The sequence below is a fragment of the Elgaria multicarinata genome, chromosome 4 (genome assembly GCF_023053635.1).
Source record: "Elgaria multicarinata webbii isolate HBS135686 ecotype San Diego chromosome 4, rElgMul1.1.pri, whole genome shotgun sequence".
Taxonomy (NCBI): Eukaryota; Metazoa; Chordata; class Lepidosauria; order Squamata; family Anguidae; genus Elgaria; species Elgaria multicarinata.
This window is the reverse complement of record NC_086174.1, coordinates 120,404,397-120,423,887: the sequence shown is the minus strand read 5'-3', so window position 1 is coordinate 120,423,887 and position 19,491 is coordinate 120,404,397. Positions and strand designations below refer to the sequence as shown.

At 38.3% G+C, this 19,491-nt stretch overlaps 1 protein-coding gene across 1 annotated transcript in view; it reads right to left on the bottom strand.

The window, feature by feature from the left end:
- Window positions 1-515: 515 nt before the first annotated feature.
- CSMD1 (CUB and Sushi multiple domains 1) overlaps window positions 516-19,491 on the bottom strand; it is a 1,175,554-nt gene continuing 1,156,578 nt past the window's right edge. Inside the window, exons 65-70 of the mRNA XM_063125095.1 lie at window positions 18,574-18,618; window positions 10,008-10,169; window positions 8,454-8,566; window positions 6,400-6,487; window positions 5,322-5,454; window positions 516-1,097 (exon numbers count right to left, since the gene is read on the bottom strand). Coding sequence (XP_062981165.1) covers window positions 938-1,097; window positions 5,322-5,454; window positions 6,400-6,487; window positions 8,454-8,566; window positions 10,008-10,169; window positions 18,574-18,618 — 701 coding nt within the window. The 3' untranslated portion in view covers window positions 516-937. The remainder of the gene's footprint in view (window positions 1,098-5,321; window positions 5,455-6,399; window positions 6,488-8,453; window positions 8,567-10,007; window positions 10,170-18,573; window positions 18,619-19,491) is intronic.

Genomic DNA, 19,491 nt, shown 5'->3' with positions numbered 1-19,491 from the left:
CCCCCCCACCCCTCCACAATTCCTCATGTGGCTGGTTTGTTCTGGTGTCTACAGAGAAAATAAACCAAAATAAAGTCTTCTGAAATAACAAATTTACCTACTAAATCTAGGTAAAGAGGTTGTTGGATAACGCACACTCTGGGTAAAATTATCGTGGAATGTTTCACTGGACCAAAAAAAAAAGAAAGAAAGAAAGAAAGAAGACGAGTAATGCTTATATACAATGGATAGTGTGTATAAACCCTGTATAATTGTTTTTTTTAACCAGTATCTTACTCAGCCATTCATACCACACTAGTGCAAAAAATTGTGCATTAACATTTTGCAATACAACAGCTGACTGGGAAGTTTGTAGACTGCCTAACGTATGAACATCTGAGATATACTGTAGGGTTGTTCTAACTGAACACGATTTCAATGGTAAAGCATTTTGTAGATGTGTGCAGACCCCAAGGAAGGTTGTCTTCTCCTTCAAGAAAGCTTCTTCTTTTGTTTCTTTTAAAATCTTCTTCTGAATGTTCTTATTCCTGGGGATAATTTATGGTGCTATTGTTTGTCACAGTTCCCAAAGGAGTGATCCAAGTGCCCGGAAGATTGCATTGAAAGGCATCCAGCCACATACAAATGTGAAAGTCTGAGGCATTTAAATATGACAGATGGTTATGACTTGGCAGTCTTCATTCAAAGTGTGCCTTGATTTGGAGCAAATGCAGCCAGGTATTTCGTATCCACCTTTGAGATGAAGAAATTATCTTGGTCTTGATTACCCAGAAGACTGATGTTTTACCAGAAAACCTCACTGCATCTATGCTGATAGATGTTAAAGATTACAGCAGCGAAGCCAAGAGAAGAAGGGAAACTGGTATATGGCACCAAAGGAATTACTGCTTGTCCATCAGAGGTATGGCTATGAATCAGTCAAATTGGGCACTGAAGGCTATACCACTGTACAAACTGTGTTCAGAGTTGTGTCAAACCTCACAGCTTTTGCCTCTGTGGGTTTTAAGTTTGTATCATACATAGGATTTTCAAATGATGCCTGTCCATTGCTGTTTTCATGTCCAGCATAACCATTGTATTGTACTTTTGGTCTTGTTCTGGAAGATTAAAAAACAGGCATAAAAGTCTGAGTTTCAATCCTTACAAATAACATGGCACAACTAAAGTACAACTACGTGATTTGTACCACATTAACTAAGGAGCAGTAGAATACTAAAAACAATAGTCCCATTTCACATGCATTCACAATAGCATAGGCCCAATTTTTTCAATATCACTGCATGGAACTCAAAAAGTAGTTGGCGTCTTTCCTACTGGACTGCTAACATATGACCTCCTAACAAGTGAAAAACAGCATGAGACCCATAAAATGGGTACCTGAATGACACAAGCCTGCCTGACTTTTCCAGCCATCATTAAGCCCACCCCCCTCATCATGTCCCACCCCTATTTGAAGTAAGGTGGCTGATTATGGCCATGATTATGGAGTGTTGTACCCAGAGGGAAGCGCCTAGCACCAACTCTGATGTCAGTTTAGCTAGAGGCAAATACTTTTTTAAAAAAATATTCCAACTATTAGCATAATCTGTTTTTGATTATGGTTTTGCTGAATCTCTTCATCTTGTTTTAATCTTGTTCCTGCTGGTGGTTTCTTATTTGTATTTATTGTTGTTTAATATTAACTGGAGGGTGGCATAGAAATGTTCTAAAGAAAGAAGATCTTCGAATGAGATCCTTCTTTCAGGAGAACGCCTAAAAGAGGGTGGTTTCGATATCTGCTCCCAGACTGTGGAGCTTCCTCCCAAAGAAGGATAGGTTTACTCCCTCTCTGCTCTCTTTCAGCCATCAGATAAAGACCACTTTATTTAAGATTAAGAAGGCCTTTAGCCTGTATGTGGGTTGGGGGAGAGAGAGAGAGAGAGAAGTTTTCATTGTATTTTAATATACTTTCATTGTTTTAATCAATTGGAATTGGTTTTGTAATCCACCTTGACTGCCATTTTTTTTGGTAGAAAAGCAGGGTACAAATAAAATCAATAACTAATAAGCAAAAGGAAGACTCATGGCATTGCTTCATTCACACCAGTTCCTAATGGCATGTGATAATCACTAAAGAGAACCAGTTCCCATCTCTCTGTGTGAGTGTTTGTGTGACAAGAGCCAAAGAGTAACAAGGCAGATCATGTAATTGGGCATTTCCCACTATTACAAAGGAGAGAAACAATGCAACTCTGCTATAGGTAAGACATATCTCTTAGAAAATGCTGTCACCAGCTTGATGAATTATGTATCTTTTTTCTTGGAGAAAAGAAGCAGATGCAAAGGCTGTGGCAGGGAAAGGATGAACACTTATTAACTTCACCATTCATAATATTTTCCACTAGTAATATAGGGGGGAAATCTATTTGTTTTAGTACAGTCTGCTATTCAGCTTGTGAAACTGCAGGGCAAAAATACTCTCATTTCTCTGCTAGATTTAATCATTCATCCCAACTATATCGAAATAAACACTCCAAGCAATGTACTAGTAGATGCTGCCAAAAGCGGAATGTAACAGATGGGAATTGCTTTCTGGTAGGTGCTGAATGTTTTCATTCCAGTACTTAAGAGCCTGCTAAATGGCAAGAAATACCTTCAATATTATTTCCCACTTTGGTCATTTTTAAAATGGATTTCAAGAGCTACAAATAGCTGTGATATTTCTGAATTTTAGCAGTGGGATTTACTGTAGTTCCTTTCATTAACCAATCTACAGCAATGCCAATGACATATATAATTGAAATAGTTTTCCATGTTACTTATTTTGGCAGCCTATCTAGGGGGAATGAGCTGTGGTCCTACAGCCAGTTACCAAGTTCATATCCTCATTAAGCCCAATTAGATGGTTTTGGAGCACATATGGGGGTACAAGAATACACAGAGATCTGTATAAGCAAGGGATTCCTCCTCAGAGGTGAGGGAACATTGTCACACAGAGGAGGGCCAGGATCTCTTCTCGATCATCCCAGAGTGCAGGACACAGAATAATGGGTTCAAGTTACAGGAAGCCAGATTCTGGCTGGACATCAAGAAAAACTTCCTGACTGTTAGAGCAGTAAGACAATGGAACCAGTTACCTAGGGAGGTTGTGGGCTCTCCCACACTAGAGGCCTTCAAGAGGCAGCTGGACAACCATCTGTCAGGTATGCTTTAGAGTGGATTCCTGCACTGAGCAGGGGGTTGGACACGATGGCCTTATAGCCCAACTCTACTATTCTATGATTCTATGTCCAGGATCCAGACTGACATAAACATCTACTCTGCTCATTGCTTGCTTTTAAGTGCCTCCCTTCACTGGCAGCTCTGCTACAAACAAAAAAGCCCTACTATCTGGTCAGCACTCTACACAGTACAGGAGGCTGCTGTTGGAAGGAATATGAAAAGTCCTACTTGTGCAAAACTCTGGCCTGGTTCAGACAACACGCTAAACCATGCTGCTTAACCACAAAATGGTTAAGGGAATGCATTAACCTTAACTCATTCCATTAACAGTTTTGTAGTTAAGCAGCATGGTTTAGCGTGTTGTCTGAACCTGGCCTATGTGTGCCTATTGGATCCCCACAGAATATTTGCAGACTGTACTGCATCTGTGGCATGCTATAGGTCTTACTAAGACAGGAGGTGCAAACAAGAATATGACCAAGGTTTAATCTATAACATTTACTAATTAATGTTAGTTCAGCTCCCAGCACAGGTACTTGAAACAGTTACTACAGTTATGTGTCCAGTTTTTGCTAACATAGTTTCTACCTAAATATGATACAAAATATAGTTTCTACCTAAATATAATGATACAAAAATGAAAATATTCTTCTGAATTCCCACCACAGCTATATTAGATGGAGTCACAGCACTGAAGCCTGTGATGAAGGCGAGATCTGTTTTCCAAACAGCATATAAAATAAATAACCAGCTATCAGATTCAAACCATCATATAATTACCATCACAAACTGTCAAACATATCGCAGAATAATAGACAAATGTAAGGAAACACAGAAATATTTTATTAGAGTTAAGCCAAAACAATTGATTGAATTGTTTAATACCCAAAACTTTGACAAAGCAGCAGAGAAATACTTTTAATTTTAAAGCTGTTTAAAATTAATATTCAGTGAACAATTGTCCCTCATTGAATGTACACATTTCAATATGAAAATCAGAAATCTCAGACATTCTCAGTTCTATTTTATGATACACAGAAAACAAGGAAAGAAGACAGTAGAGTCTTATAAACATAGGACAACCATTGATGGCCATGTTCAAGAATTGTCACACTTTGTACTTTATATTTATATCTGCAAAACTGCACACACGCTTGTGGCCATCTTAAAAGAAAATTTTGACAAAAAGCTAAATTTCTTCTGATATTCCCAATTGTCATGCTAAAAGATGCTATGCCAATTCAAGCAGCTGTTTCCATAAGTAGACTCAGCATGTACAAGGAGAGTTGTTATGTCCTGCTTCTTTGCCGATTTATAGTTTTATAATTTTTATAAAACTTTTATAATTCATTATACTCATAGGCACTTGGAGGGAAGAAGCACATTTAAAGTACATCCAGCAATCCTTTCAAGTCTTATCGATTTGAATAGGAAAGTTAAGTACTTGCTTAAACCTCTTCCAGTGTTACTAATGGGACTTAAAAAGTGCTTAATTATGGCTGGATCATGCCCACTCTGTTTAATAAACAACATGTTAGAAAGGTTTTATCTGACATGATCTAACAAACCTGTTTCAGAGGAGCTGTCTTCATGGCACCAAGTTGGCATCATATTTCCTCTAATCCCTGTGGTTTCACTTAACCCAGGTGGCATTGGGTAAACTCCATGCCAAGGAGGGAGCACCGGTCACTATCCTCCAGGATCACACACACCCCGATCAGCCATGGAGCGAGATCGGACAATGTAAGAGCTGGGGTGCCCTTGCTCCCACTGAAAAACTCAGGTTAAGTTTCTGACTTTTTCGTTGCGCAGCTATATTGAAAAGTTCCATAGTGACTGTGAATCTGCGGCTGTGTTATGTAACTGATGCAGAGCAGATTTGCAGCCACCACGGGGCTTTGAGCTCATATAGACATCCCCTTAGAGGGGTTTTTTCTCTCATTCTAGGGGGTAAAAGGGCATTTATTTATTTACAGACTACCAATAGTCTAAAAGCCATTTCATTGGCCCTTGTGGTTTGCAGCGTTGAGCCCAGAATATATTTTTAAGGCATTGTTTTATAATTTTCCAGCAGCCAAACACTTAATTAAATATGTCATAAGACATCAGATCTAGAGTACCTGTGTTTGTAGAGGTAAAACGCAAAGCCTGATAATATTAGAGCAAAAAAGGGTACCAGGATTGCAGCTGCAACAGAACTGCTGTTTGTACCATAGTAGTGATTGGGATGGTCGGTGTCCACACGTAAAGGACCTGAAAAGGAAACATAGATAAAAAGGAATATATTTTTAGATATGTAAGTATAAATGTGTACCACTGGTCCAATTGAATTTAAATACAACGTAGACCTGTGTGTGATGTCCTGAGGCATAATTGATTACTGAGTCCTATCATTCTAAATGATCTGACACTTTGGAGGCAATCATATGAAGCTGCCATAGTGAGAGCATTGAGCCGCCTGGCCCATTCGCAAGCTCCAGCTAGAAGACATCCCTCTAATTTTGCACTCTACACAATACCTATCATCATCATCATCATCATCATCTCCTTTGATGGACAAAAACATTCAATTGTAATGTGATCTACAAATGCAGACATACGCTTTAAGAGAAAATGTGCATTCACTCCCTTCCCCGCCCTCATTCCCAATTCAAAGATACATACCAAACTCAAGACTACCTAATGCGTTTAAAACCTCTAGAACGTAGTCCATCATGAAACAGGTTCTTTAATAATTTGTAAAAGCCATATACAATGCAGTCCTATACATGCCACTGACTCTCAGCCTAATCAACCTCACAGGGTTGTTGTGAAGATAAAATGGAGAGGAGGGCTATGTAGGCTATATTGGGTTCCTCACAAGAGGAAAAAGACAGGATATACATGTAATAATTAATTAAATAAATATCTTCTTAGACATAAGTCTCATTTAATTCAATGAGACTTATTCCCAATCTTTATAGGAACATCCTGCAATTTTCTTATTAGGTTGCTGCTACATCAGGAATGGAATGGCAGCATGTAATAGTCAAATTAGAGAGATTTCATGACACACTGTAACTAAGGTGATTTGTAAAATTTAAGGCAGTAATTCAATACAGTAAATATGCTTTATTTGCTAGCCAGCACAGTGATGTCAGGTCATCAATATTCAATAAGATTAATATAGATTAGAAAATGCTATAAGGGCATTCTTACTTTGTCTTTGGAGCATAAATTTCCCAAAATCTTTTCCATGTATGTCACCTTGATAAGTGAATATGCCTCTTTCAAGCCCAGATGATACCTAGAAGAGAAATACTGTATCTAGAAGTCTGAAAACAATTTCTTTATTAAATGAATTTAGAGTCAGCATATCTGACTCTAAATTCATTTCATGATGACTGATATGTGAAGGAAGCAAACTTATTAAAATATTTAAAATAGCGTGACATCTTTGATCATCTGCAGCTGTGGCACTTAAAACTTGCTGTGGCATTTATAACAGACAGACTCAAAGAGTTTATCCACAATCACGAAGAGCCTCTGCACTTGGAGTGTTGGGGATATTATGCATTTTGAAGTATTTGAAAGGAATGCTGCAGCCACTAAGGTATATAAATAGAACCATAGAACCATAGAATAGTAGAGTTGGAAGGGGCCTATAAACAATATGTGAATTTGCTTTCCTATGTAAGGCAAGGTTCAGGTTGTCACCTAGTGTTCATTTCCAATTGAAAGTCAGTCTAATGATATACTGTACAACTCCAGCTGTTCACATTCATCTCTTGTAAGTGTAGCCATTTTCTTTCCTCCTCTTCAGTTATTGTCTTGCTTCACTGTTAACATTTGGACTGTAAGTTCCTTCGGCAGGAACCTTCCTTTTTGGCTTATATTTGTTTCTATAACATATGTATATTAATAGTACATGTACATCATATAACATACATGTATATTTTTACTGCAAGGCAACTTCAGGGAAGTACTATGAGGTAGTGTGTCTCCCTGACACAAGAGTAGCTTGTCATGAAATTCATCTCTGTCCATTGCCAGCCACTGTCTTCAAGGCTGGATCTACACTATTGCTTTAAAGAGCTTTATAACAGTTTTATAGCGCTTTAAAGCAGTTAAAGCACTTTATAACTGTTATAAAGTGCTTTAAAGCAGTAGTGTAGATCCGGCCCTAGTTGGTATCAGAGTTTTGGGACTGAACTCTTGCAGAGAAGTTTTAGTATTGGATTCTTACATAGAGATTACATGTGTCTGTAACCTTCTCCAATTCTGGCAGAGGAGAGAGGAAGGCAGGCACAAAAAGTTGCCATTTACATCTTTCTAGGCCACACCCATGAGCTAAGTTGTGTGCTAAGCATTGCTATCCTTGTGTATATGATGAACCCAGGGGGTTCCCAGGAGGACTAACTCTCCATCTGATAGTTTGGGATACCCCCCTATCTCTCTCTCTCTCTCACACACACACACACATACACACACATCGGTGAATCTCCAGAGATAAAAAGAGTAAATTTTCCAATGTTCTTTGCTTCTCTCTGGGATGCAAAACACATGTTGGTTTTGCATATCGAAGATATTTTGTAAGTTGCTAAGTCTGCCTTAGATGTTACATATTTCAGTTAGTGAAAACATGATTTTATTTTATCACCGACACATGTTTCTTCCATCCTTTATAATGCTGTACATACATTTACTCCTTTTCATTTGAACTTTGAAGTTGATTAGGTTTTCGGCTAGCTATAGGACCTGGTGTTTCTCACATTTCATCCATGCTCTAAACGCTTTTAAGGGGTGATGAAAAGAGCTGTATAAAAAAAGACTGTCTCCATAAATCCATACCAAATGTCTGAATTTCCACATGTTCAGATGAAAGCATTCACACATAGGGCTGGTGGTACCCAGGAGTAGATAACACTCAATATGCCTACCCTCCATTCTTAGCTCTCAGGCATTGTGGGGAAGCATGTATTTCAGTTTGTTACAATCCCAAAGCCCATGAGAAAGTGGGCCCAATAAAAGCTTCCACCTTAGAAGCTGTGTGTCTCATTATTTGGGAACAAAGCAATAACACAGGCAATAAGGCAGATGTATGCAAGATACATTTTTCTTATGGAATCAAGGGACTAGTGATGAGTTTTATGCATTATATAACGCATACCACCACAGTCATAAAAAAAGTATTAGAAAAAAACCATATAACTAACTGGGGATAGCAGTTCAGCCACGTAAACATTTTCAGAGTAGTGTGCTTCTTTACTTACGTATCCATCTAATGCCCACTTTTCATTTTCAAGCTTGCTTGCAAAACCCTCTCTAGGATTTTTAACTTGATAGACTTTCAAAAGCAAATGGGCTTCTTCTTTCTTGTAAACACCTACAAAGAACATTTTGAAGCATGTTTACACAACTGTATATTTTTGACTGGAGGATGTATTAATAATCTCTATAATCGACACAAAACTTTTCATTAAAGTTCATTTTTCATAATCATTGTATGTGTAATTAGATATTTTTATATCAACATAGCAACCTAGTTTTTAACATTTATGGGAGAATCCATAAAATACACAGAATTTTAGTAATAAACAAAGGCAAATTATACTGTTTCATTGTTTCATTAAGATGCTGAGATGGCTCATATGCTACCTGAGTAACATGGCAATCCCTTCATGACATGCCTCCACACAATTTGGTTAATGCTGGAGCTATGAAGGACAAGCCATTCACCACAGTGCAACCTACAGGCACTGATGTGGTTAATAATTACATTATCAGCTTGTCCCATCCTGGATCATTCTGGCCTTCAAATGTTACCAAAGCAGGGAAATAGCTCCTGACCTGCCCAGATCAGTATGGACAAACCCTTTTAATGTCTTTTCCAGGGTCTGGAAATGATTCTGCATGATATATACACACTGCAGCTTCCATAAAACACTTATTGTTCTACAGGACATAGTTGTACACTGACTTGCAAAAATGCAGAACTTTTAAAGTATTTTTTTTAAAGAGATTGGATCATAAACCCATGTCAAGGAAAATACTTTTTTATTGTGGTTAAAAGTAACTGTGAAGTATATTGCAATTACATACATTTGTGGGCATCAAGTATACCAATGTTTATCTTTAAATTGCAATATATTGGCACAGAAAAAGTTTCAACATTAGCAAAGCCACACAAACATTGCTTGTATATTATCCTACCCTCAACAACAACAAAAGTTGGTAATGCCCCAAAGTTAGAAGTGGGCTGCAAGGAAGTATTATTGATAAAGCATTGAATTTTTACAATATGATTAAGTGGGCTGCAAGGAAGTATTATTGATAAAGCATTGAATTTTTACAATAGGATTATAAAACTGTAATAAAAAAAGAACTGTTTTGTATATTTTAAAAAATATATATATGATCAAACTGAACTGCAAGGAACCTAATTATTTCATTGTGTCCTCCAAGAATACACATAGGGCTAATCTACACCAAGCAGGATATTCCACTATGAAAGCGGTATATAAAAAGCAAGAGCCACCGATATGAAAGTGGCATATGGTATGCGTCAATGAACCCCCACAGTTTTCAGTGCACTTCAATACCACTATAAAGCAGTAGTGTAGCTCCTGCCTTTTATATACCACTTTCATGGTGGAATATCCTGCTTGGTGTAGATGAGCCCATAGTCAGGATTTCTAATAGCATAATAGTCCTCATCTGCCACCGTATGCATGCTACTTTTCAATTGAAGCAGATGGGAGCATGTTCCTGAAACCAGCCTAAAAATTAAACGTATCTAATTGCTCCTGCTCAATTTCTGATCTCACCTGATAGTTTAAGTTGTGCGTTGGATGCTTCAATCAGTGTGGCATTCACTTTACTGCTTGTAGCATTGAACCAGTCAACGGTTAGAGTTGCAGGTTGTCTTTTCCCTAGATGCTCGTAAAAGCCTTTCCACAATGAATTTATAAAAAATACATCTGAAGGAACTGAAGAAAAAAGGAACAACAAAAAAAGTTAATCACTACACACTACAAGTGGATGTGGCGTTACTTTGTGTGTTCATTATTCAGTTCACTAGTGGAATCCCTACACACTGTTCCATAACTTTTGCTATTCTGCAACCTTTGCTATTCTGAAATATTTATAACATCCATGATCACAGAGTATTTGAACTTCTGGTGAGTCTCGATTTATAGTGACTTTTCCTACAGTAGCATGAGTAGTTGAAATCCGGAGCAAATTGTTTTGGGGCTCTTTGTTCAGCTCTCCACAAGACAAGAAGTATCTTCTTTGTTACCACTTAACACATTATTGGTATTTTAGTCATGTACTAAACAATGCTAAGATGGTTGGTTGATCATAATGCAATTTATATTTATGTAAATATTTTTATAATTTATATTTATTTAACAAAAGCACTCCTTCCTGTTTTTTAGAACAAACTCAGCAGTTTGTCTGCACTCGTGACAAACATTACATATGGCTAAGTCCCATTTATTTCAGTGAGATAAGACTTGAATTAATTCCTAAACCTTTATTCACAGTTAAACTGTTTTGAAATCCCCATATTTCTGTGACAATGTGACAATGATGTCTCTTGTACATGTTCAAATGTTAACGTTGCCATGTTCTTAATTATGCCAATTCTACTAGCCTGCCTTGCAAGATGGTGAATTCTTCATTGGGATAATTTTAAGTAGATGCTGGATGGCTACCTAATAGGAATGCTGTAGCCATAGATTTCCTGCATCAGCAAAGAGTTGAACTAGATGAACTCTGATGTCCCCTCTTATGGTCTGATTCTAAGCCACACTCTCAAAAACAGATCACAGATGCTACATTTAAAATATAGCAGAATATAATATATTTACTCATCCCAAACTATCAGGGTTTGGCAGATTGCAAATCTAAATGCATCTAATGAGCTCACGAAAGCTCAAGGAAGACACACAAGTGATTTATCTGTAACTCCAATATGAGGCGGTCTATGTGGGATAAAAGGGGATGGGGAACCCAGCACTTCCAATAGCTGAAGCAGAAAGAAGACTCCAATGCTGAGCAATGGTAGAAATCTACATTAAAGGCCCTACCATAACTCAGCACTGGAGTCTTTTCCTTTCTCCTTTGCTAGCAAGGCTAGCCAGATTTTTTTACTGTAAAAGGGTAGCTTCTAAATTATATTTCCCCCTAAAATTGCTATCCTCCCTACAGAGAATGCATGTCATTGCCCAATCACAGCATTCTAGTATTTTCTAGAAATAAAAGCCCCTCACAAGAAACACAATTAAGGGGCAATTCATTTCTAAGCCCCCCTCAGCTGTGCTGAATTGGAAGCAGAAGGAGGAAATAGCTAATTAATGCTGTAGGAGACCTTTGCCTCTTTTGTCAGTAAACATTGTAGAACAGGGATGGGCAATAAGTGGCCAACAGGACACGTGTGACACCCGCTAGCCTTTTCTTTCTTTCTTTCTTTCTTTCTTTCTTTCTTTCTTTCTTTCTTTCTTTCTTTTTTGGTGGCTAAGCTGGCTTCTCTGGCAGTGGCAAAAAAAAAAAAAAAAAGGAAAAAAATATTTTGGAATTGTGCTTCCAGAAACACCCCAGAAGTGTGATTCTGGTTTCAATCAAGGCATGTCTTCCCTGCACCACACCTTGTTTTCAAGTAAAATCGCTGCCTTTTTTTGCTGCCACAGTGGTAAATTTAGTGGCAGCAGGGATGCAGCCCCTTCCGCAACCCTGCCCAATTACCCACTCATTATAGAGGAACAGCTTTGCTGTATAATATAGCATTATAATGTGATGTGTGGAAGAAGTATTTTAATACGATTTCTAGCTGATTGCAGAAGTCCGATCACCACCCAGCCGGTACGGCTTGGGCAGAGGATGTTTTTTGCGGGCGGTGGTGAGCCAGAAATATAGGAGGACACCGGGGAGGGGGGGCAGAGCCAAGTGTATAAAGGCTTGCCTCCACGAGGCTATTGGCCTCTTTCAATTTCGGCCCCACCCTGCCTCCCTCCCTATAAACCAGTATGGGAATAACCAGTAGTTCTCTTTGCAAGAGAGGCTGAGTAGGGATTTTCCCTGTCATTCAGTAACGTGCAGGTTTTCACCTACTCCATACTAAATCCAATCTTTAGAAGTGGAAGATAAATAGGTTAATTATAAATGTCAGGGTTGTGCAGGAATTTTGGAAAGTCAGGATAGGGACGGTGAGCACTCTGGCACCTTTATGGTGATTGGCAATCCAGAGGTCCTGCTCTTTGGGGGCTGTACAGCTTTCGTGCCAGGATATGGTTTGACTTTGGGGACCTTCTTGTCTCATCTACTCGGCTATGCAGCCTGAGTTGCGATGACGTGGGTCAGTCTCACAAAACATGCAAATGTAGTTGAAAAGGGGTCCAGCACACCCGACCCCTGTTTTCAGCTGTGGCTCACCCTGTGGGGCAGGCTAGTTGCCTGAAGAAATAAGTTTGATTCCCGCACATTCACACACAGATCCATGGAGGGGAGAATCTCCGTGTGTAAATTAAGAGGCCCTATTTAATCTCAAGCTCTGGTGTCTGTGTGTTTATTTCTGGGACTTCCTTCTCCGCTCGCAAAAGCTAATTCTCACTGAACAGCAGTGCTTAAGAGCCCTAGTGTGGAAGCCACTGAGGTAAAGTCATACAGAAGGTGTTTTGAAATGAACTAAGGATTCTGTAGTTTGCTTCTCATATCACTGTTTCTCTGCACTCAAGTACACTTACAGTTTTGTAGGACAAATGTAGGGAATTGGCTACACTAGGAATGTATGAAAATAGTGGGCCTGTTCAGACAACACTTCAGGCTCTGTGGTTAGTGAAACTGTAGTTTTCTGGGGTTAGCACTAACCAGAAGCCGTGCTGTCGCACACAACACTTTAAGGCGTCACTAAACCTGCTGCAGATGATCCAACCGTGGTTAGTGAGTGAGCAGGTTTTAGCAAAAGGCATTGCACAAGACACCTTAAACTCTGCCGCTTAACCAAAAGCCTTAACCAGCAGTGTTTAAGGTGTCTTTTGAACAGGCCCAGTATGTTGGTCCCAGTACACACAGTAATTTGTTTGTTGTTTATTCGGTTCAGTCGCTTCCGACTCTTCGTGACTTCATGGACCAGCCCACGCCAGTACACATGCATAAATCGGGGAGAACACAGCTCGGGGAAAATAAAGCTCAGGAAATGTGCATGTACATTTCTCAGTTTGCAAGAATTTAAGAGTCAAGAGTGACAAGCATAACTTCAGACCTACAAAGCTGAACATAGCTCAACTCTGCCTGAGGCATCAAGTATTCTTCCTGTTCCTGCTTCCTGCTTAAAATTACAAAAACAGGAAAGATAAAGGGGAATGACACCTAGCAGTCCAAAATGAAGGCTGGTGGCTTCTACTGGTTCTGGTAGGTTACCAATGAGCAGGCCTGGGGTAGAGAAGTTGGTTATAATGAATCAGGTGGTCCTATAAGTAAGATGCTCCTTGGCTGCTCAAATTCACTCCCAATTTTGCATGATAATATAGCCCACGGAAAAACAACACTAGTGCTTTGGCATAGTTATCGCCTATGGTATGCCCTTATGCCTGGGAGTATCACAGCCCTAAGACAGGACTCCCTCATTGAGGGAAGTGGGGGTGGGGAAAGATTGGGGGAAGTGCGGTGGGGGTGAAGCCCCCAAAACCTGACATTCTAGTAATTTCTATGTAATATTATATGGAGGAAGATTATATGGAGGAAGCACTGCTTTAGGGGGACAGACACTCTACTATCAAGGGAGAGCCAGTGTGGTGTAGTGGCTAACATGTTGGACTGGGAGTCGGGAGATCCAGGTTCTAGTCCCCACTCGGCCATGGAAATCTACTGGGTGACTTTGGGCCAGTCACAAACTCTCAGGGTTGTTGTTGTGAGGAAAACATGGAGTGGAGGAGGATTATGTATGCTGCCTTGGGTTTCTTGGAGGAAAAAAGGTGGGATATAAATGTAATAAATAAATAAGGGTGAGCTATTCCATCTGCTTCCCTACACCCACCCCACCCCCACACACACCTGGAGACTTTAAAAGCCAGGCTGGAACTGAAGTTTGGGAAGCGCTGCTTCAGAAGGAGAGATGCTATTCCAACCAAGTTATTTTTTCTTATCTGTTCTGTTTTGTTTTGCTGTAAACTCATATTTAGTATTTTTTAATACTATTGTGATATTGTTGTTTAGTATATTGTTAAATCTCTTGTATTATATTGTTGAATATTTTTGTGATATTTCAGCTGTAAACTTATATTTAGTAGAGTTGAATGGAATATTGTATATATTGTATTGTAAACTGCTGATCTACTTTATTTTATGTACAGAGCTTTGTAATAAAGCACTATATAAATAATAATAATAATAATAATAATAATAATAATATTTATTTCATTTATTTATTTCATTTATTAAACATCTCAAAACAAAATTCTCTAGGTGTTTCACAATAGCTGACCTGTATGAGCCCCATTCCTCAGAATGTGAACTCCCAGCCTCTACCCGACACACATTATTCCTGTCCCATTAGATTACAAGAATCCACAGTTGCATCGGCAGATGAAAAGTTCATCCAATTTAAAAGTAGAATTAGCTACATTGTGCTTCGTTACCTAAAAGCATAGCCCTTGAGTTCCAACCCATCTTTGCATTGAAATAAACTCCTACAGATGGCCAGGCTTCTGATAATTCTACACTGGTAATATATTAATGTGCAAGAAAACATGCACAATCACATAAAGGCTATGAAAAGAACTGATAATACCAATAGTATTGTACAAGAGCTATTTCCTCCCACTTTTCAGTCATCCAAAGGAAATGGCTGAACCTGAGGCTGAAGGCTACATTGTTGAATGCTGCAGTTTTAAAAATCTACTTTTTACATCGATATTGAGAAACTAATGGAAAATACAAAAAAAAAAAAAAACCACTATATTTTCCTATCTGAAATCTGTTTCATAAAATTAAGGCATTTTTTTTCACATTCAATTGTTTTTGGGAAATGATATGGCTATAAAGGCATATCATAAAAAAAAACAGATAAAAGGTTTGAAAGGCAAAATCAAAGCCAGTATCCATAATGTATATAGCTAATGAAATTAAATACGAATCTGTAACCACTCTTGTAACATATTCTTTTAAAAAAAATCCACAGAAAAGTTTTATTCTCAATGGAATTTATGATGAACATACAATAGAAAGCAACAATTAAATTCTCCTTATCTGAAGGAGATGACCATCAAATTTTGAAAAGTCCAAAATCTTGTCAAGATATATACTGATGCTGAAACCCCCTCATATGAAGTTTGTGAAGTTCACATGAAAAGCTGAAGATCACACAAAATTTCAGCGATATCACCAAATTTCGGGAATCTAATATTTGTATTCGCTGATATTGAAATACTCCTGGAACAGAGTATAAGAGTAATGGGCTGAAACTAGAGAGGGGATTAGCTTTGAGAATTTGGTATTATGTATGTTCTGATAGACCTATCTGTCTATCTAGCTATTTCCTTCTCTTCCAAATAATAAGCAAATTTTGTTGCATAAACCCCTACATTAACACACACACAAAACAAATCTATCGTGAAGTTCCTTGGTTTAATTATTCTTGTCCACTTCTTGATAGATGAACCTGACTTTGCAGACTCTCTGTTAACCTAATGTAGTGCACAGTTGCACTCTTAAATCCCATTGTATCAATGGGCCTTAACCATATGTATAGTAACTCAACTCTGTGCTGGCTGGCATCCTAAGAAGGCATTCAAAAATTGTAAGTATGAGAGGACACAGGGACACATTTTCCAACTGTACCCTCTCCAGCCCTGATCTCCCTGCTTTGGCAGGAAAGATCTGAAATTGTAACCATGTTCAGCTGAATGGGGTTACAGTGCTCTACGCAATTGGGCTATGGAGATGCGAAGGCCTGATAAATGCTGCATATGCAGCATGACAAAGGTGATAGCAAATCTTCTGGGAGAGAAAGGGTATCAATGGACTGTAACTAAAAATGGGTTGCATCTCAAATCAGCTGATATATGATCACAGATAACAAATTTGTTGGCAGTTAAGAGAAACAGAAATCAGACTTTTCAAGTAGATTATTACTTTTTTTTAATGTTTACTGTTTTAAACTTTTGTAAACTGCCCAGAGAGCTTCGGCTATGGGGAGGTATATAAATATAATAAATAAATAAAATATAAGAACATAAAAGGATCCATGCTGGATCAGACCAAGACTCCATTTAGTCCAGCACACAGTGGCCAACCAGCTGTTGACCAGTAACCAATGAGCAGGACTCTAGTGAAATAGCACCCTCCACCCATGTTCTCCACCAACTGGTATACGGAGGCTTACTGCCTCTTTTGTAGAATAAAAAGACATACTACACATTCAACACTGAAGAGACTTTGCAAAGACTGCACAATTGACTGCACAAAATGCACAATTGTTCCCACCCCTACCCATTTTACTATATTTATATAGTGAGAAAAAGAAACTATGGCAGTCTGGCTGATGACCATTTATTAATGAGGACCGACAAAGAATTTGCTCAGGCTGAATTATTAAAATCTTGTACAATCTGATACAGTGCACCTTTTTTCTCACTATATCAATGTAGTCAACCAGGAAGCCACTGAAATGGTGCAGTGCAGGAATGGCATAAGATTTCTCACTCACTGCACAAACAGCCGTTGGCATGAACAGCGAGTTGAACCAGGTTTCTGTGTAATCATATGAAGACTAGTTCTCATTGCAGGATAGCTGCATAGTAGAAGAGAAGAGCAACAACTACTCTTCTACCACCCTATTGCAGTTCTGCCCCCAGCCGAATGTACAGACAGAGGCATAGACAAAGTAATCCAGTCAAAAGTATCATCAGATATATTGGGCAGCCTGATCATCAAGAAGGCAGTGCTTAACTCTTATATCAACTTCTCATTTCCAAGCATAAATTGCTCAGAAATGACACATCTTTTTTGGGAAATGCATAAATATGCTTTGAGCAAATTGAAGCCACTCTTCCTCTAGCCACCAGTATAAATTTCAGTTATAGCATGGTAAGCTAGAGGGGGAGAGGAAATATAATGCCAAGGGAACTGTACCAGAAGACAGGTTGAATCCCAGAAATTGGGAGTGAAAGGAAAATGGCTTCTACTTCCAGCACTGTTCGGCAAATACTTGTACACACAGTTCACACAGTGCTATAATAGGTAGGTAGAAAAGTAAATAGGTAAGTAGGTTCTTGTACAAGCAGAACAACAAGTCTGGGTTTTGTTTAACTGCTTTCATGCAATGCTCCAGCACAAGTTGTATAACAGTCCTTCCATAAGTGGAAGATACCTTATGAATGCAGAAGGGTTTTTGGATCCAACCCCATGACAGCAATGACAATCTGAATGAAAAATGTTTATTGTGGGACTCATTTCATACTGATTAAAATCTGGGGTTTCCATTATGAAATATGTATACACTCAACAGGATGGTGCAGTCAATCACAGGTTCCCAATGTGCACCTACATTTTACATGTGTGTGCCAATATGTGGTTAGTCACATCCAAATTTACATTTCTAGTTTATGAAATGCGTGAAATGGCCCCCAAACTGTTTTATATACTAAATCTGTGACATGGAAATGAACTTTGAAATTCAAGTTCAAATGGTCAGCTAGAGCATGAAAACAAAACAGATTTTAACTGAAATCAGGGTGTAATTAAAATCTACTTTCATTATAAGGCTCTCCATTATAGTACACTGCCTGATATAAAGAAAATTTATCCAGCTTCTATCTGCAATAATAAAGAAAATTACCCTTTTCATATAGTCCTAATTATCACTGAGGTGGTAAAGCCTATGTATTGGCTGTATTACCTCAGATTGTAGGTCAGGATTCATATGACTACATGTGTATATGTGGGTGTGAATGAATATGTATAAATATTATGTATGTATGTACACATATATTTGTTTGAACATTCCCTCCACACAGAAAACTAACATGCCAAGGGTTAGAATCCCTCGTTTTCTATGTATAGAGCATTCAGTCATATGAATCCTGACCTGCAGCCAGAAATAGTACAGGCCTCAGATACCCATTTACTACCTCTGTGCAAACTAGGCCGCAATAATGAGATAATGCCACAAAAGAGTGCCCTGTATTAATGTCTACTTTATTTTAAAGGTGCCGTTTTGTGACCAATTTCAGACCACAGGTTTTATATGCCAGTTGTTTTGTGACATTGTTTGTTTTAACATTGGTAATGAAATGATTCACTTAAAACTAGAAATAATTTTACTGTATGAGAAATACTGAGCAAGAGAGGAATTTAATGTATTTAGTTCTAAAACTGTTCTCGGATACAAACCTGGAGTTTTAGTTATTGTTTCATTTACTTCTCTCACTCCTTTACCTACAAGTAAAAAGACAAATTATCATTTTTTTATTAACATACTTTTTTTCTGTATAGAATGTTGATACATACTGATTGATTGAGGCAATTGTGTGTTCTCCAATACCCCTACCATTTAGCAAGAATAACTAAAATCTACATTGCATATTCAAGCAGGTATAATTCTACACACTCATCAAAAAGAAAGAAAAAATCTCTTGGGAGTCCATTTGTGTTGTGGCAAGCTTGCTGATTGCAGAAATAATTACTGTTCTCATTTCTAAAAAAAAAAGTATTCATTTTATATCAATCACAGTGCTGTAACAGAGAGCCTTATATTAGTGAAGAAGATAGTGTACCTATATGTCCACAATATTTATCTATCTATCTACACACTTGAAACCTACAATTAGATTATATTGAGCTAATGGTACAATTATAAACCAGAAATTGCCGGAACAAATATAATATTTCACAATGCATGCTACTGGTGGCTAAAACCTTTGGCAATTGTGTTATATAATGACTGTCAATCATGGGTGTATAGCAGTATATATGCAATCCCCATGTCTTGGGGCAGTTTTGTCACTAAGCTAGTAACAGAAGTTACTATGCATACTTAAACAGAAGTTCCACTACATCCAATGAGCTTATCCCCTATTAAGTGTGTTTAGGATTATAGTGCAAAGCGGGGTGGGGAAGATGACCATGCAGCATAGGTTCTGTGCCCACTGCTTTCATCCTGCTCCCACCAATACCTGCTTCACAAGCTGTGTCATATGGATACGTCCTGTTGGCAATCCATGCTATAACCCTTATTCTGCAGTGCATTATCTTAGCTGAAGTACGATTTACAATACAATGTTTTACTTGCATTAAATAGATTCAGCAAGG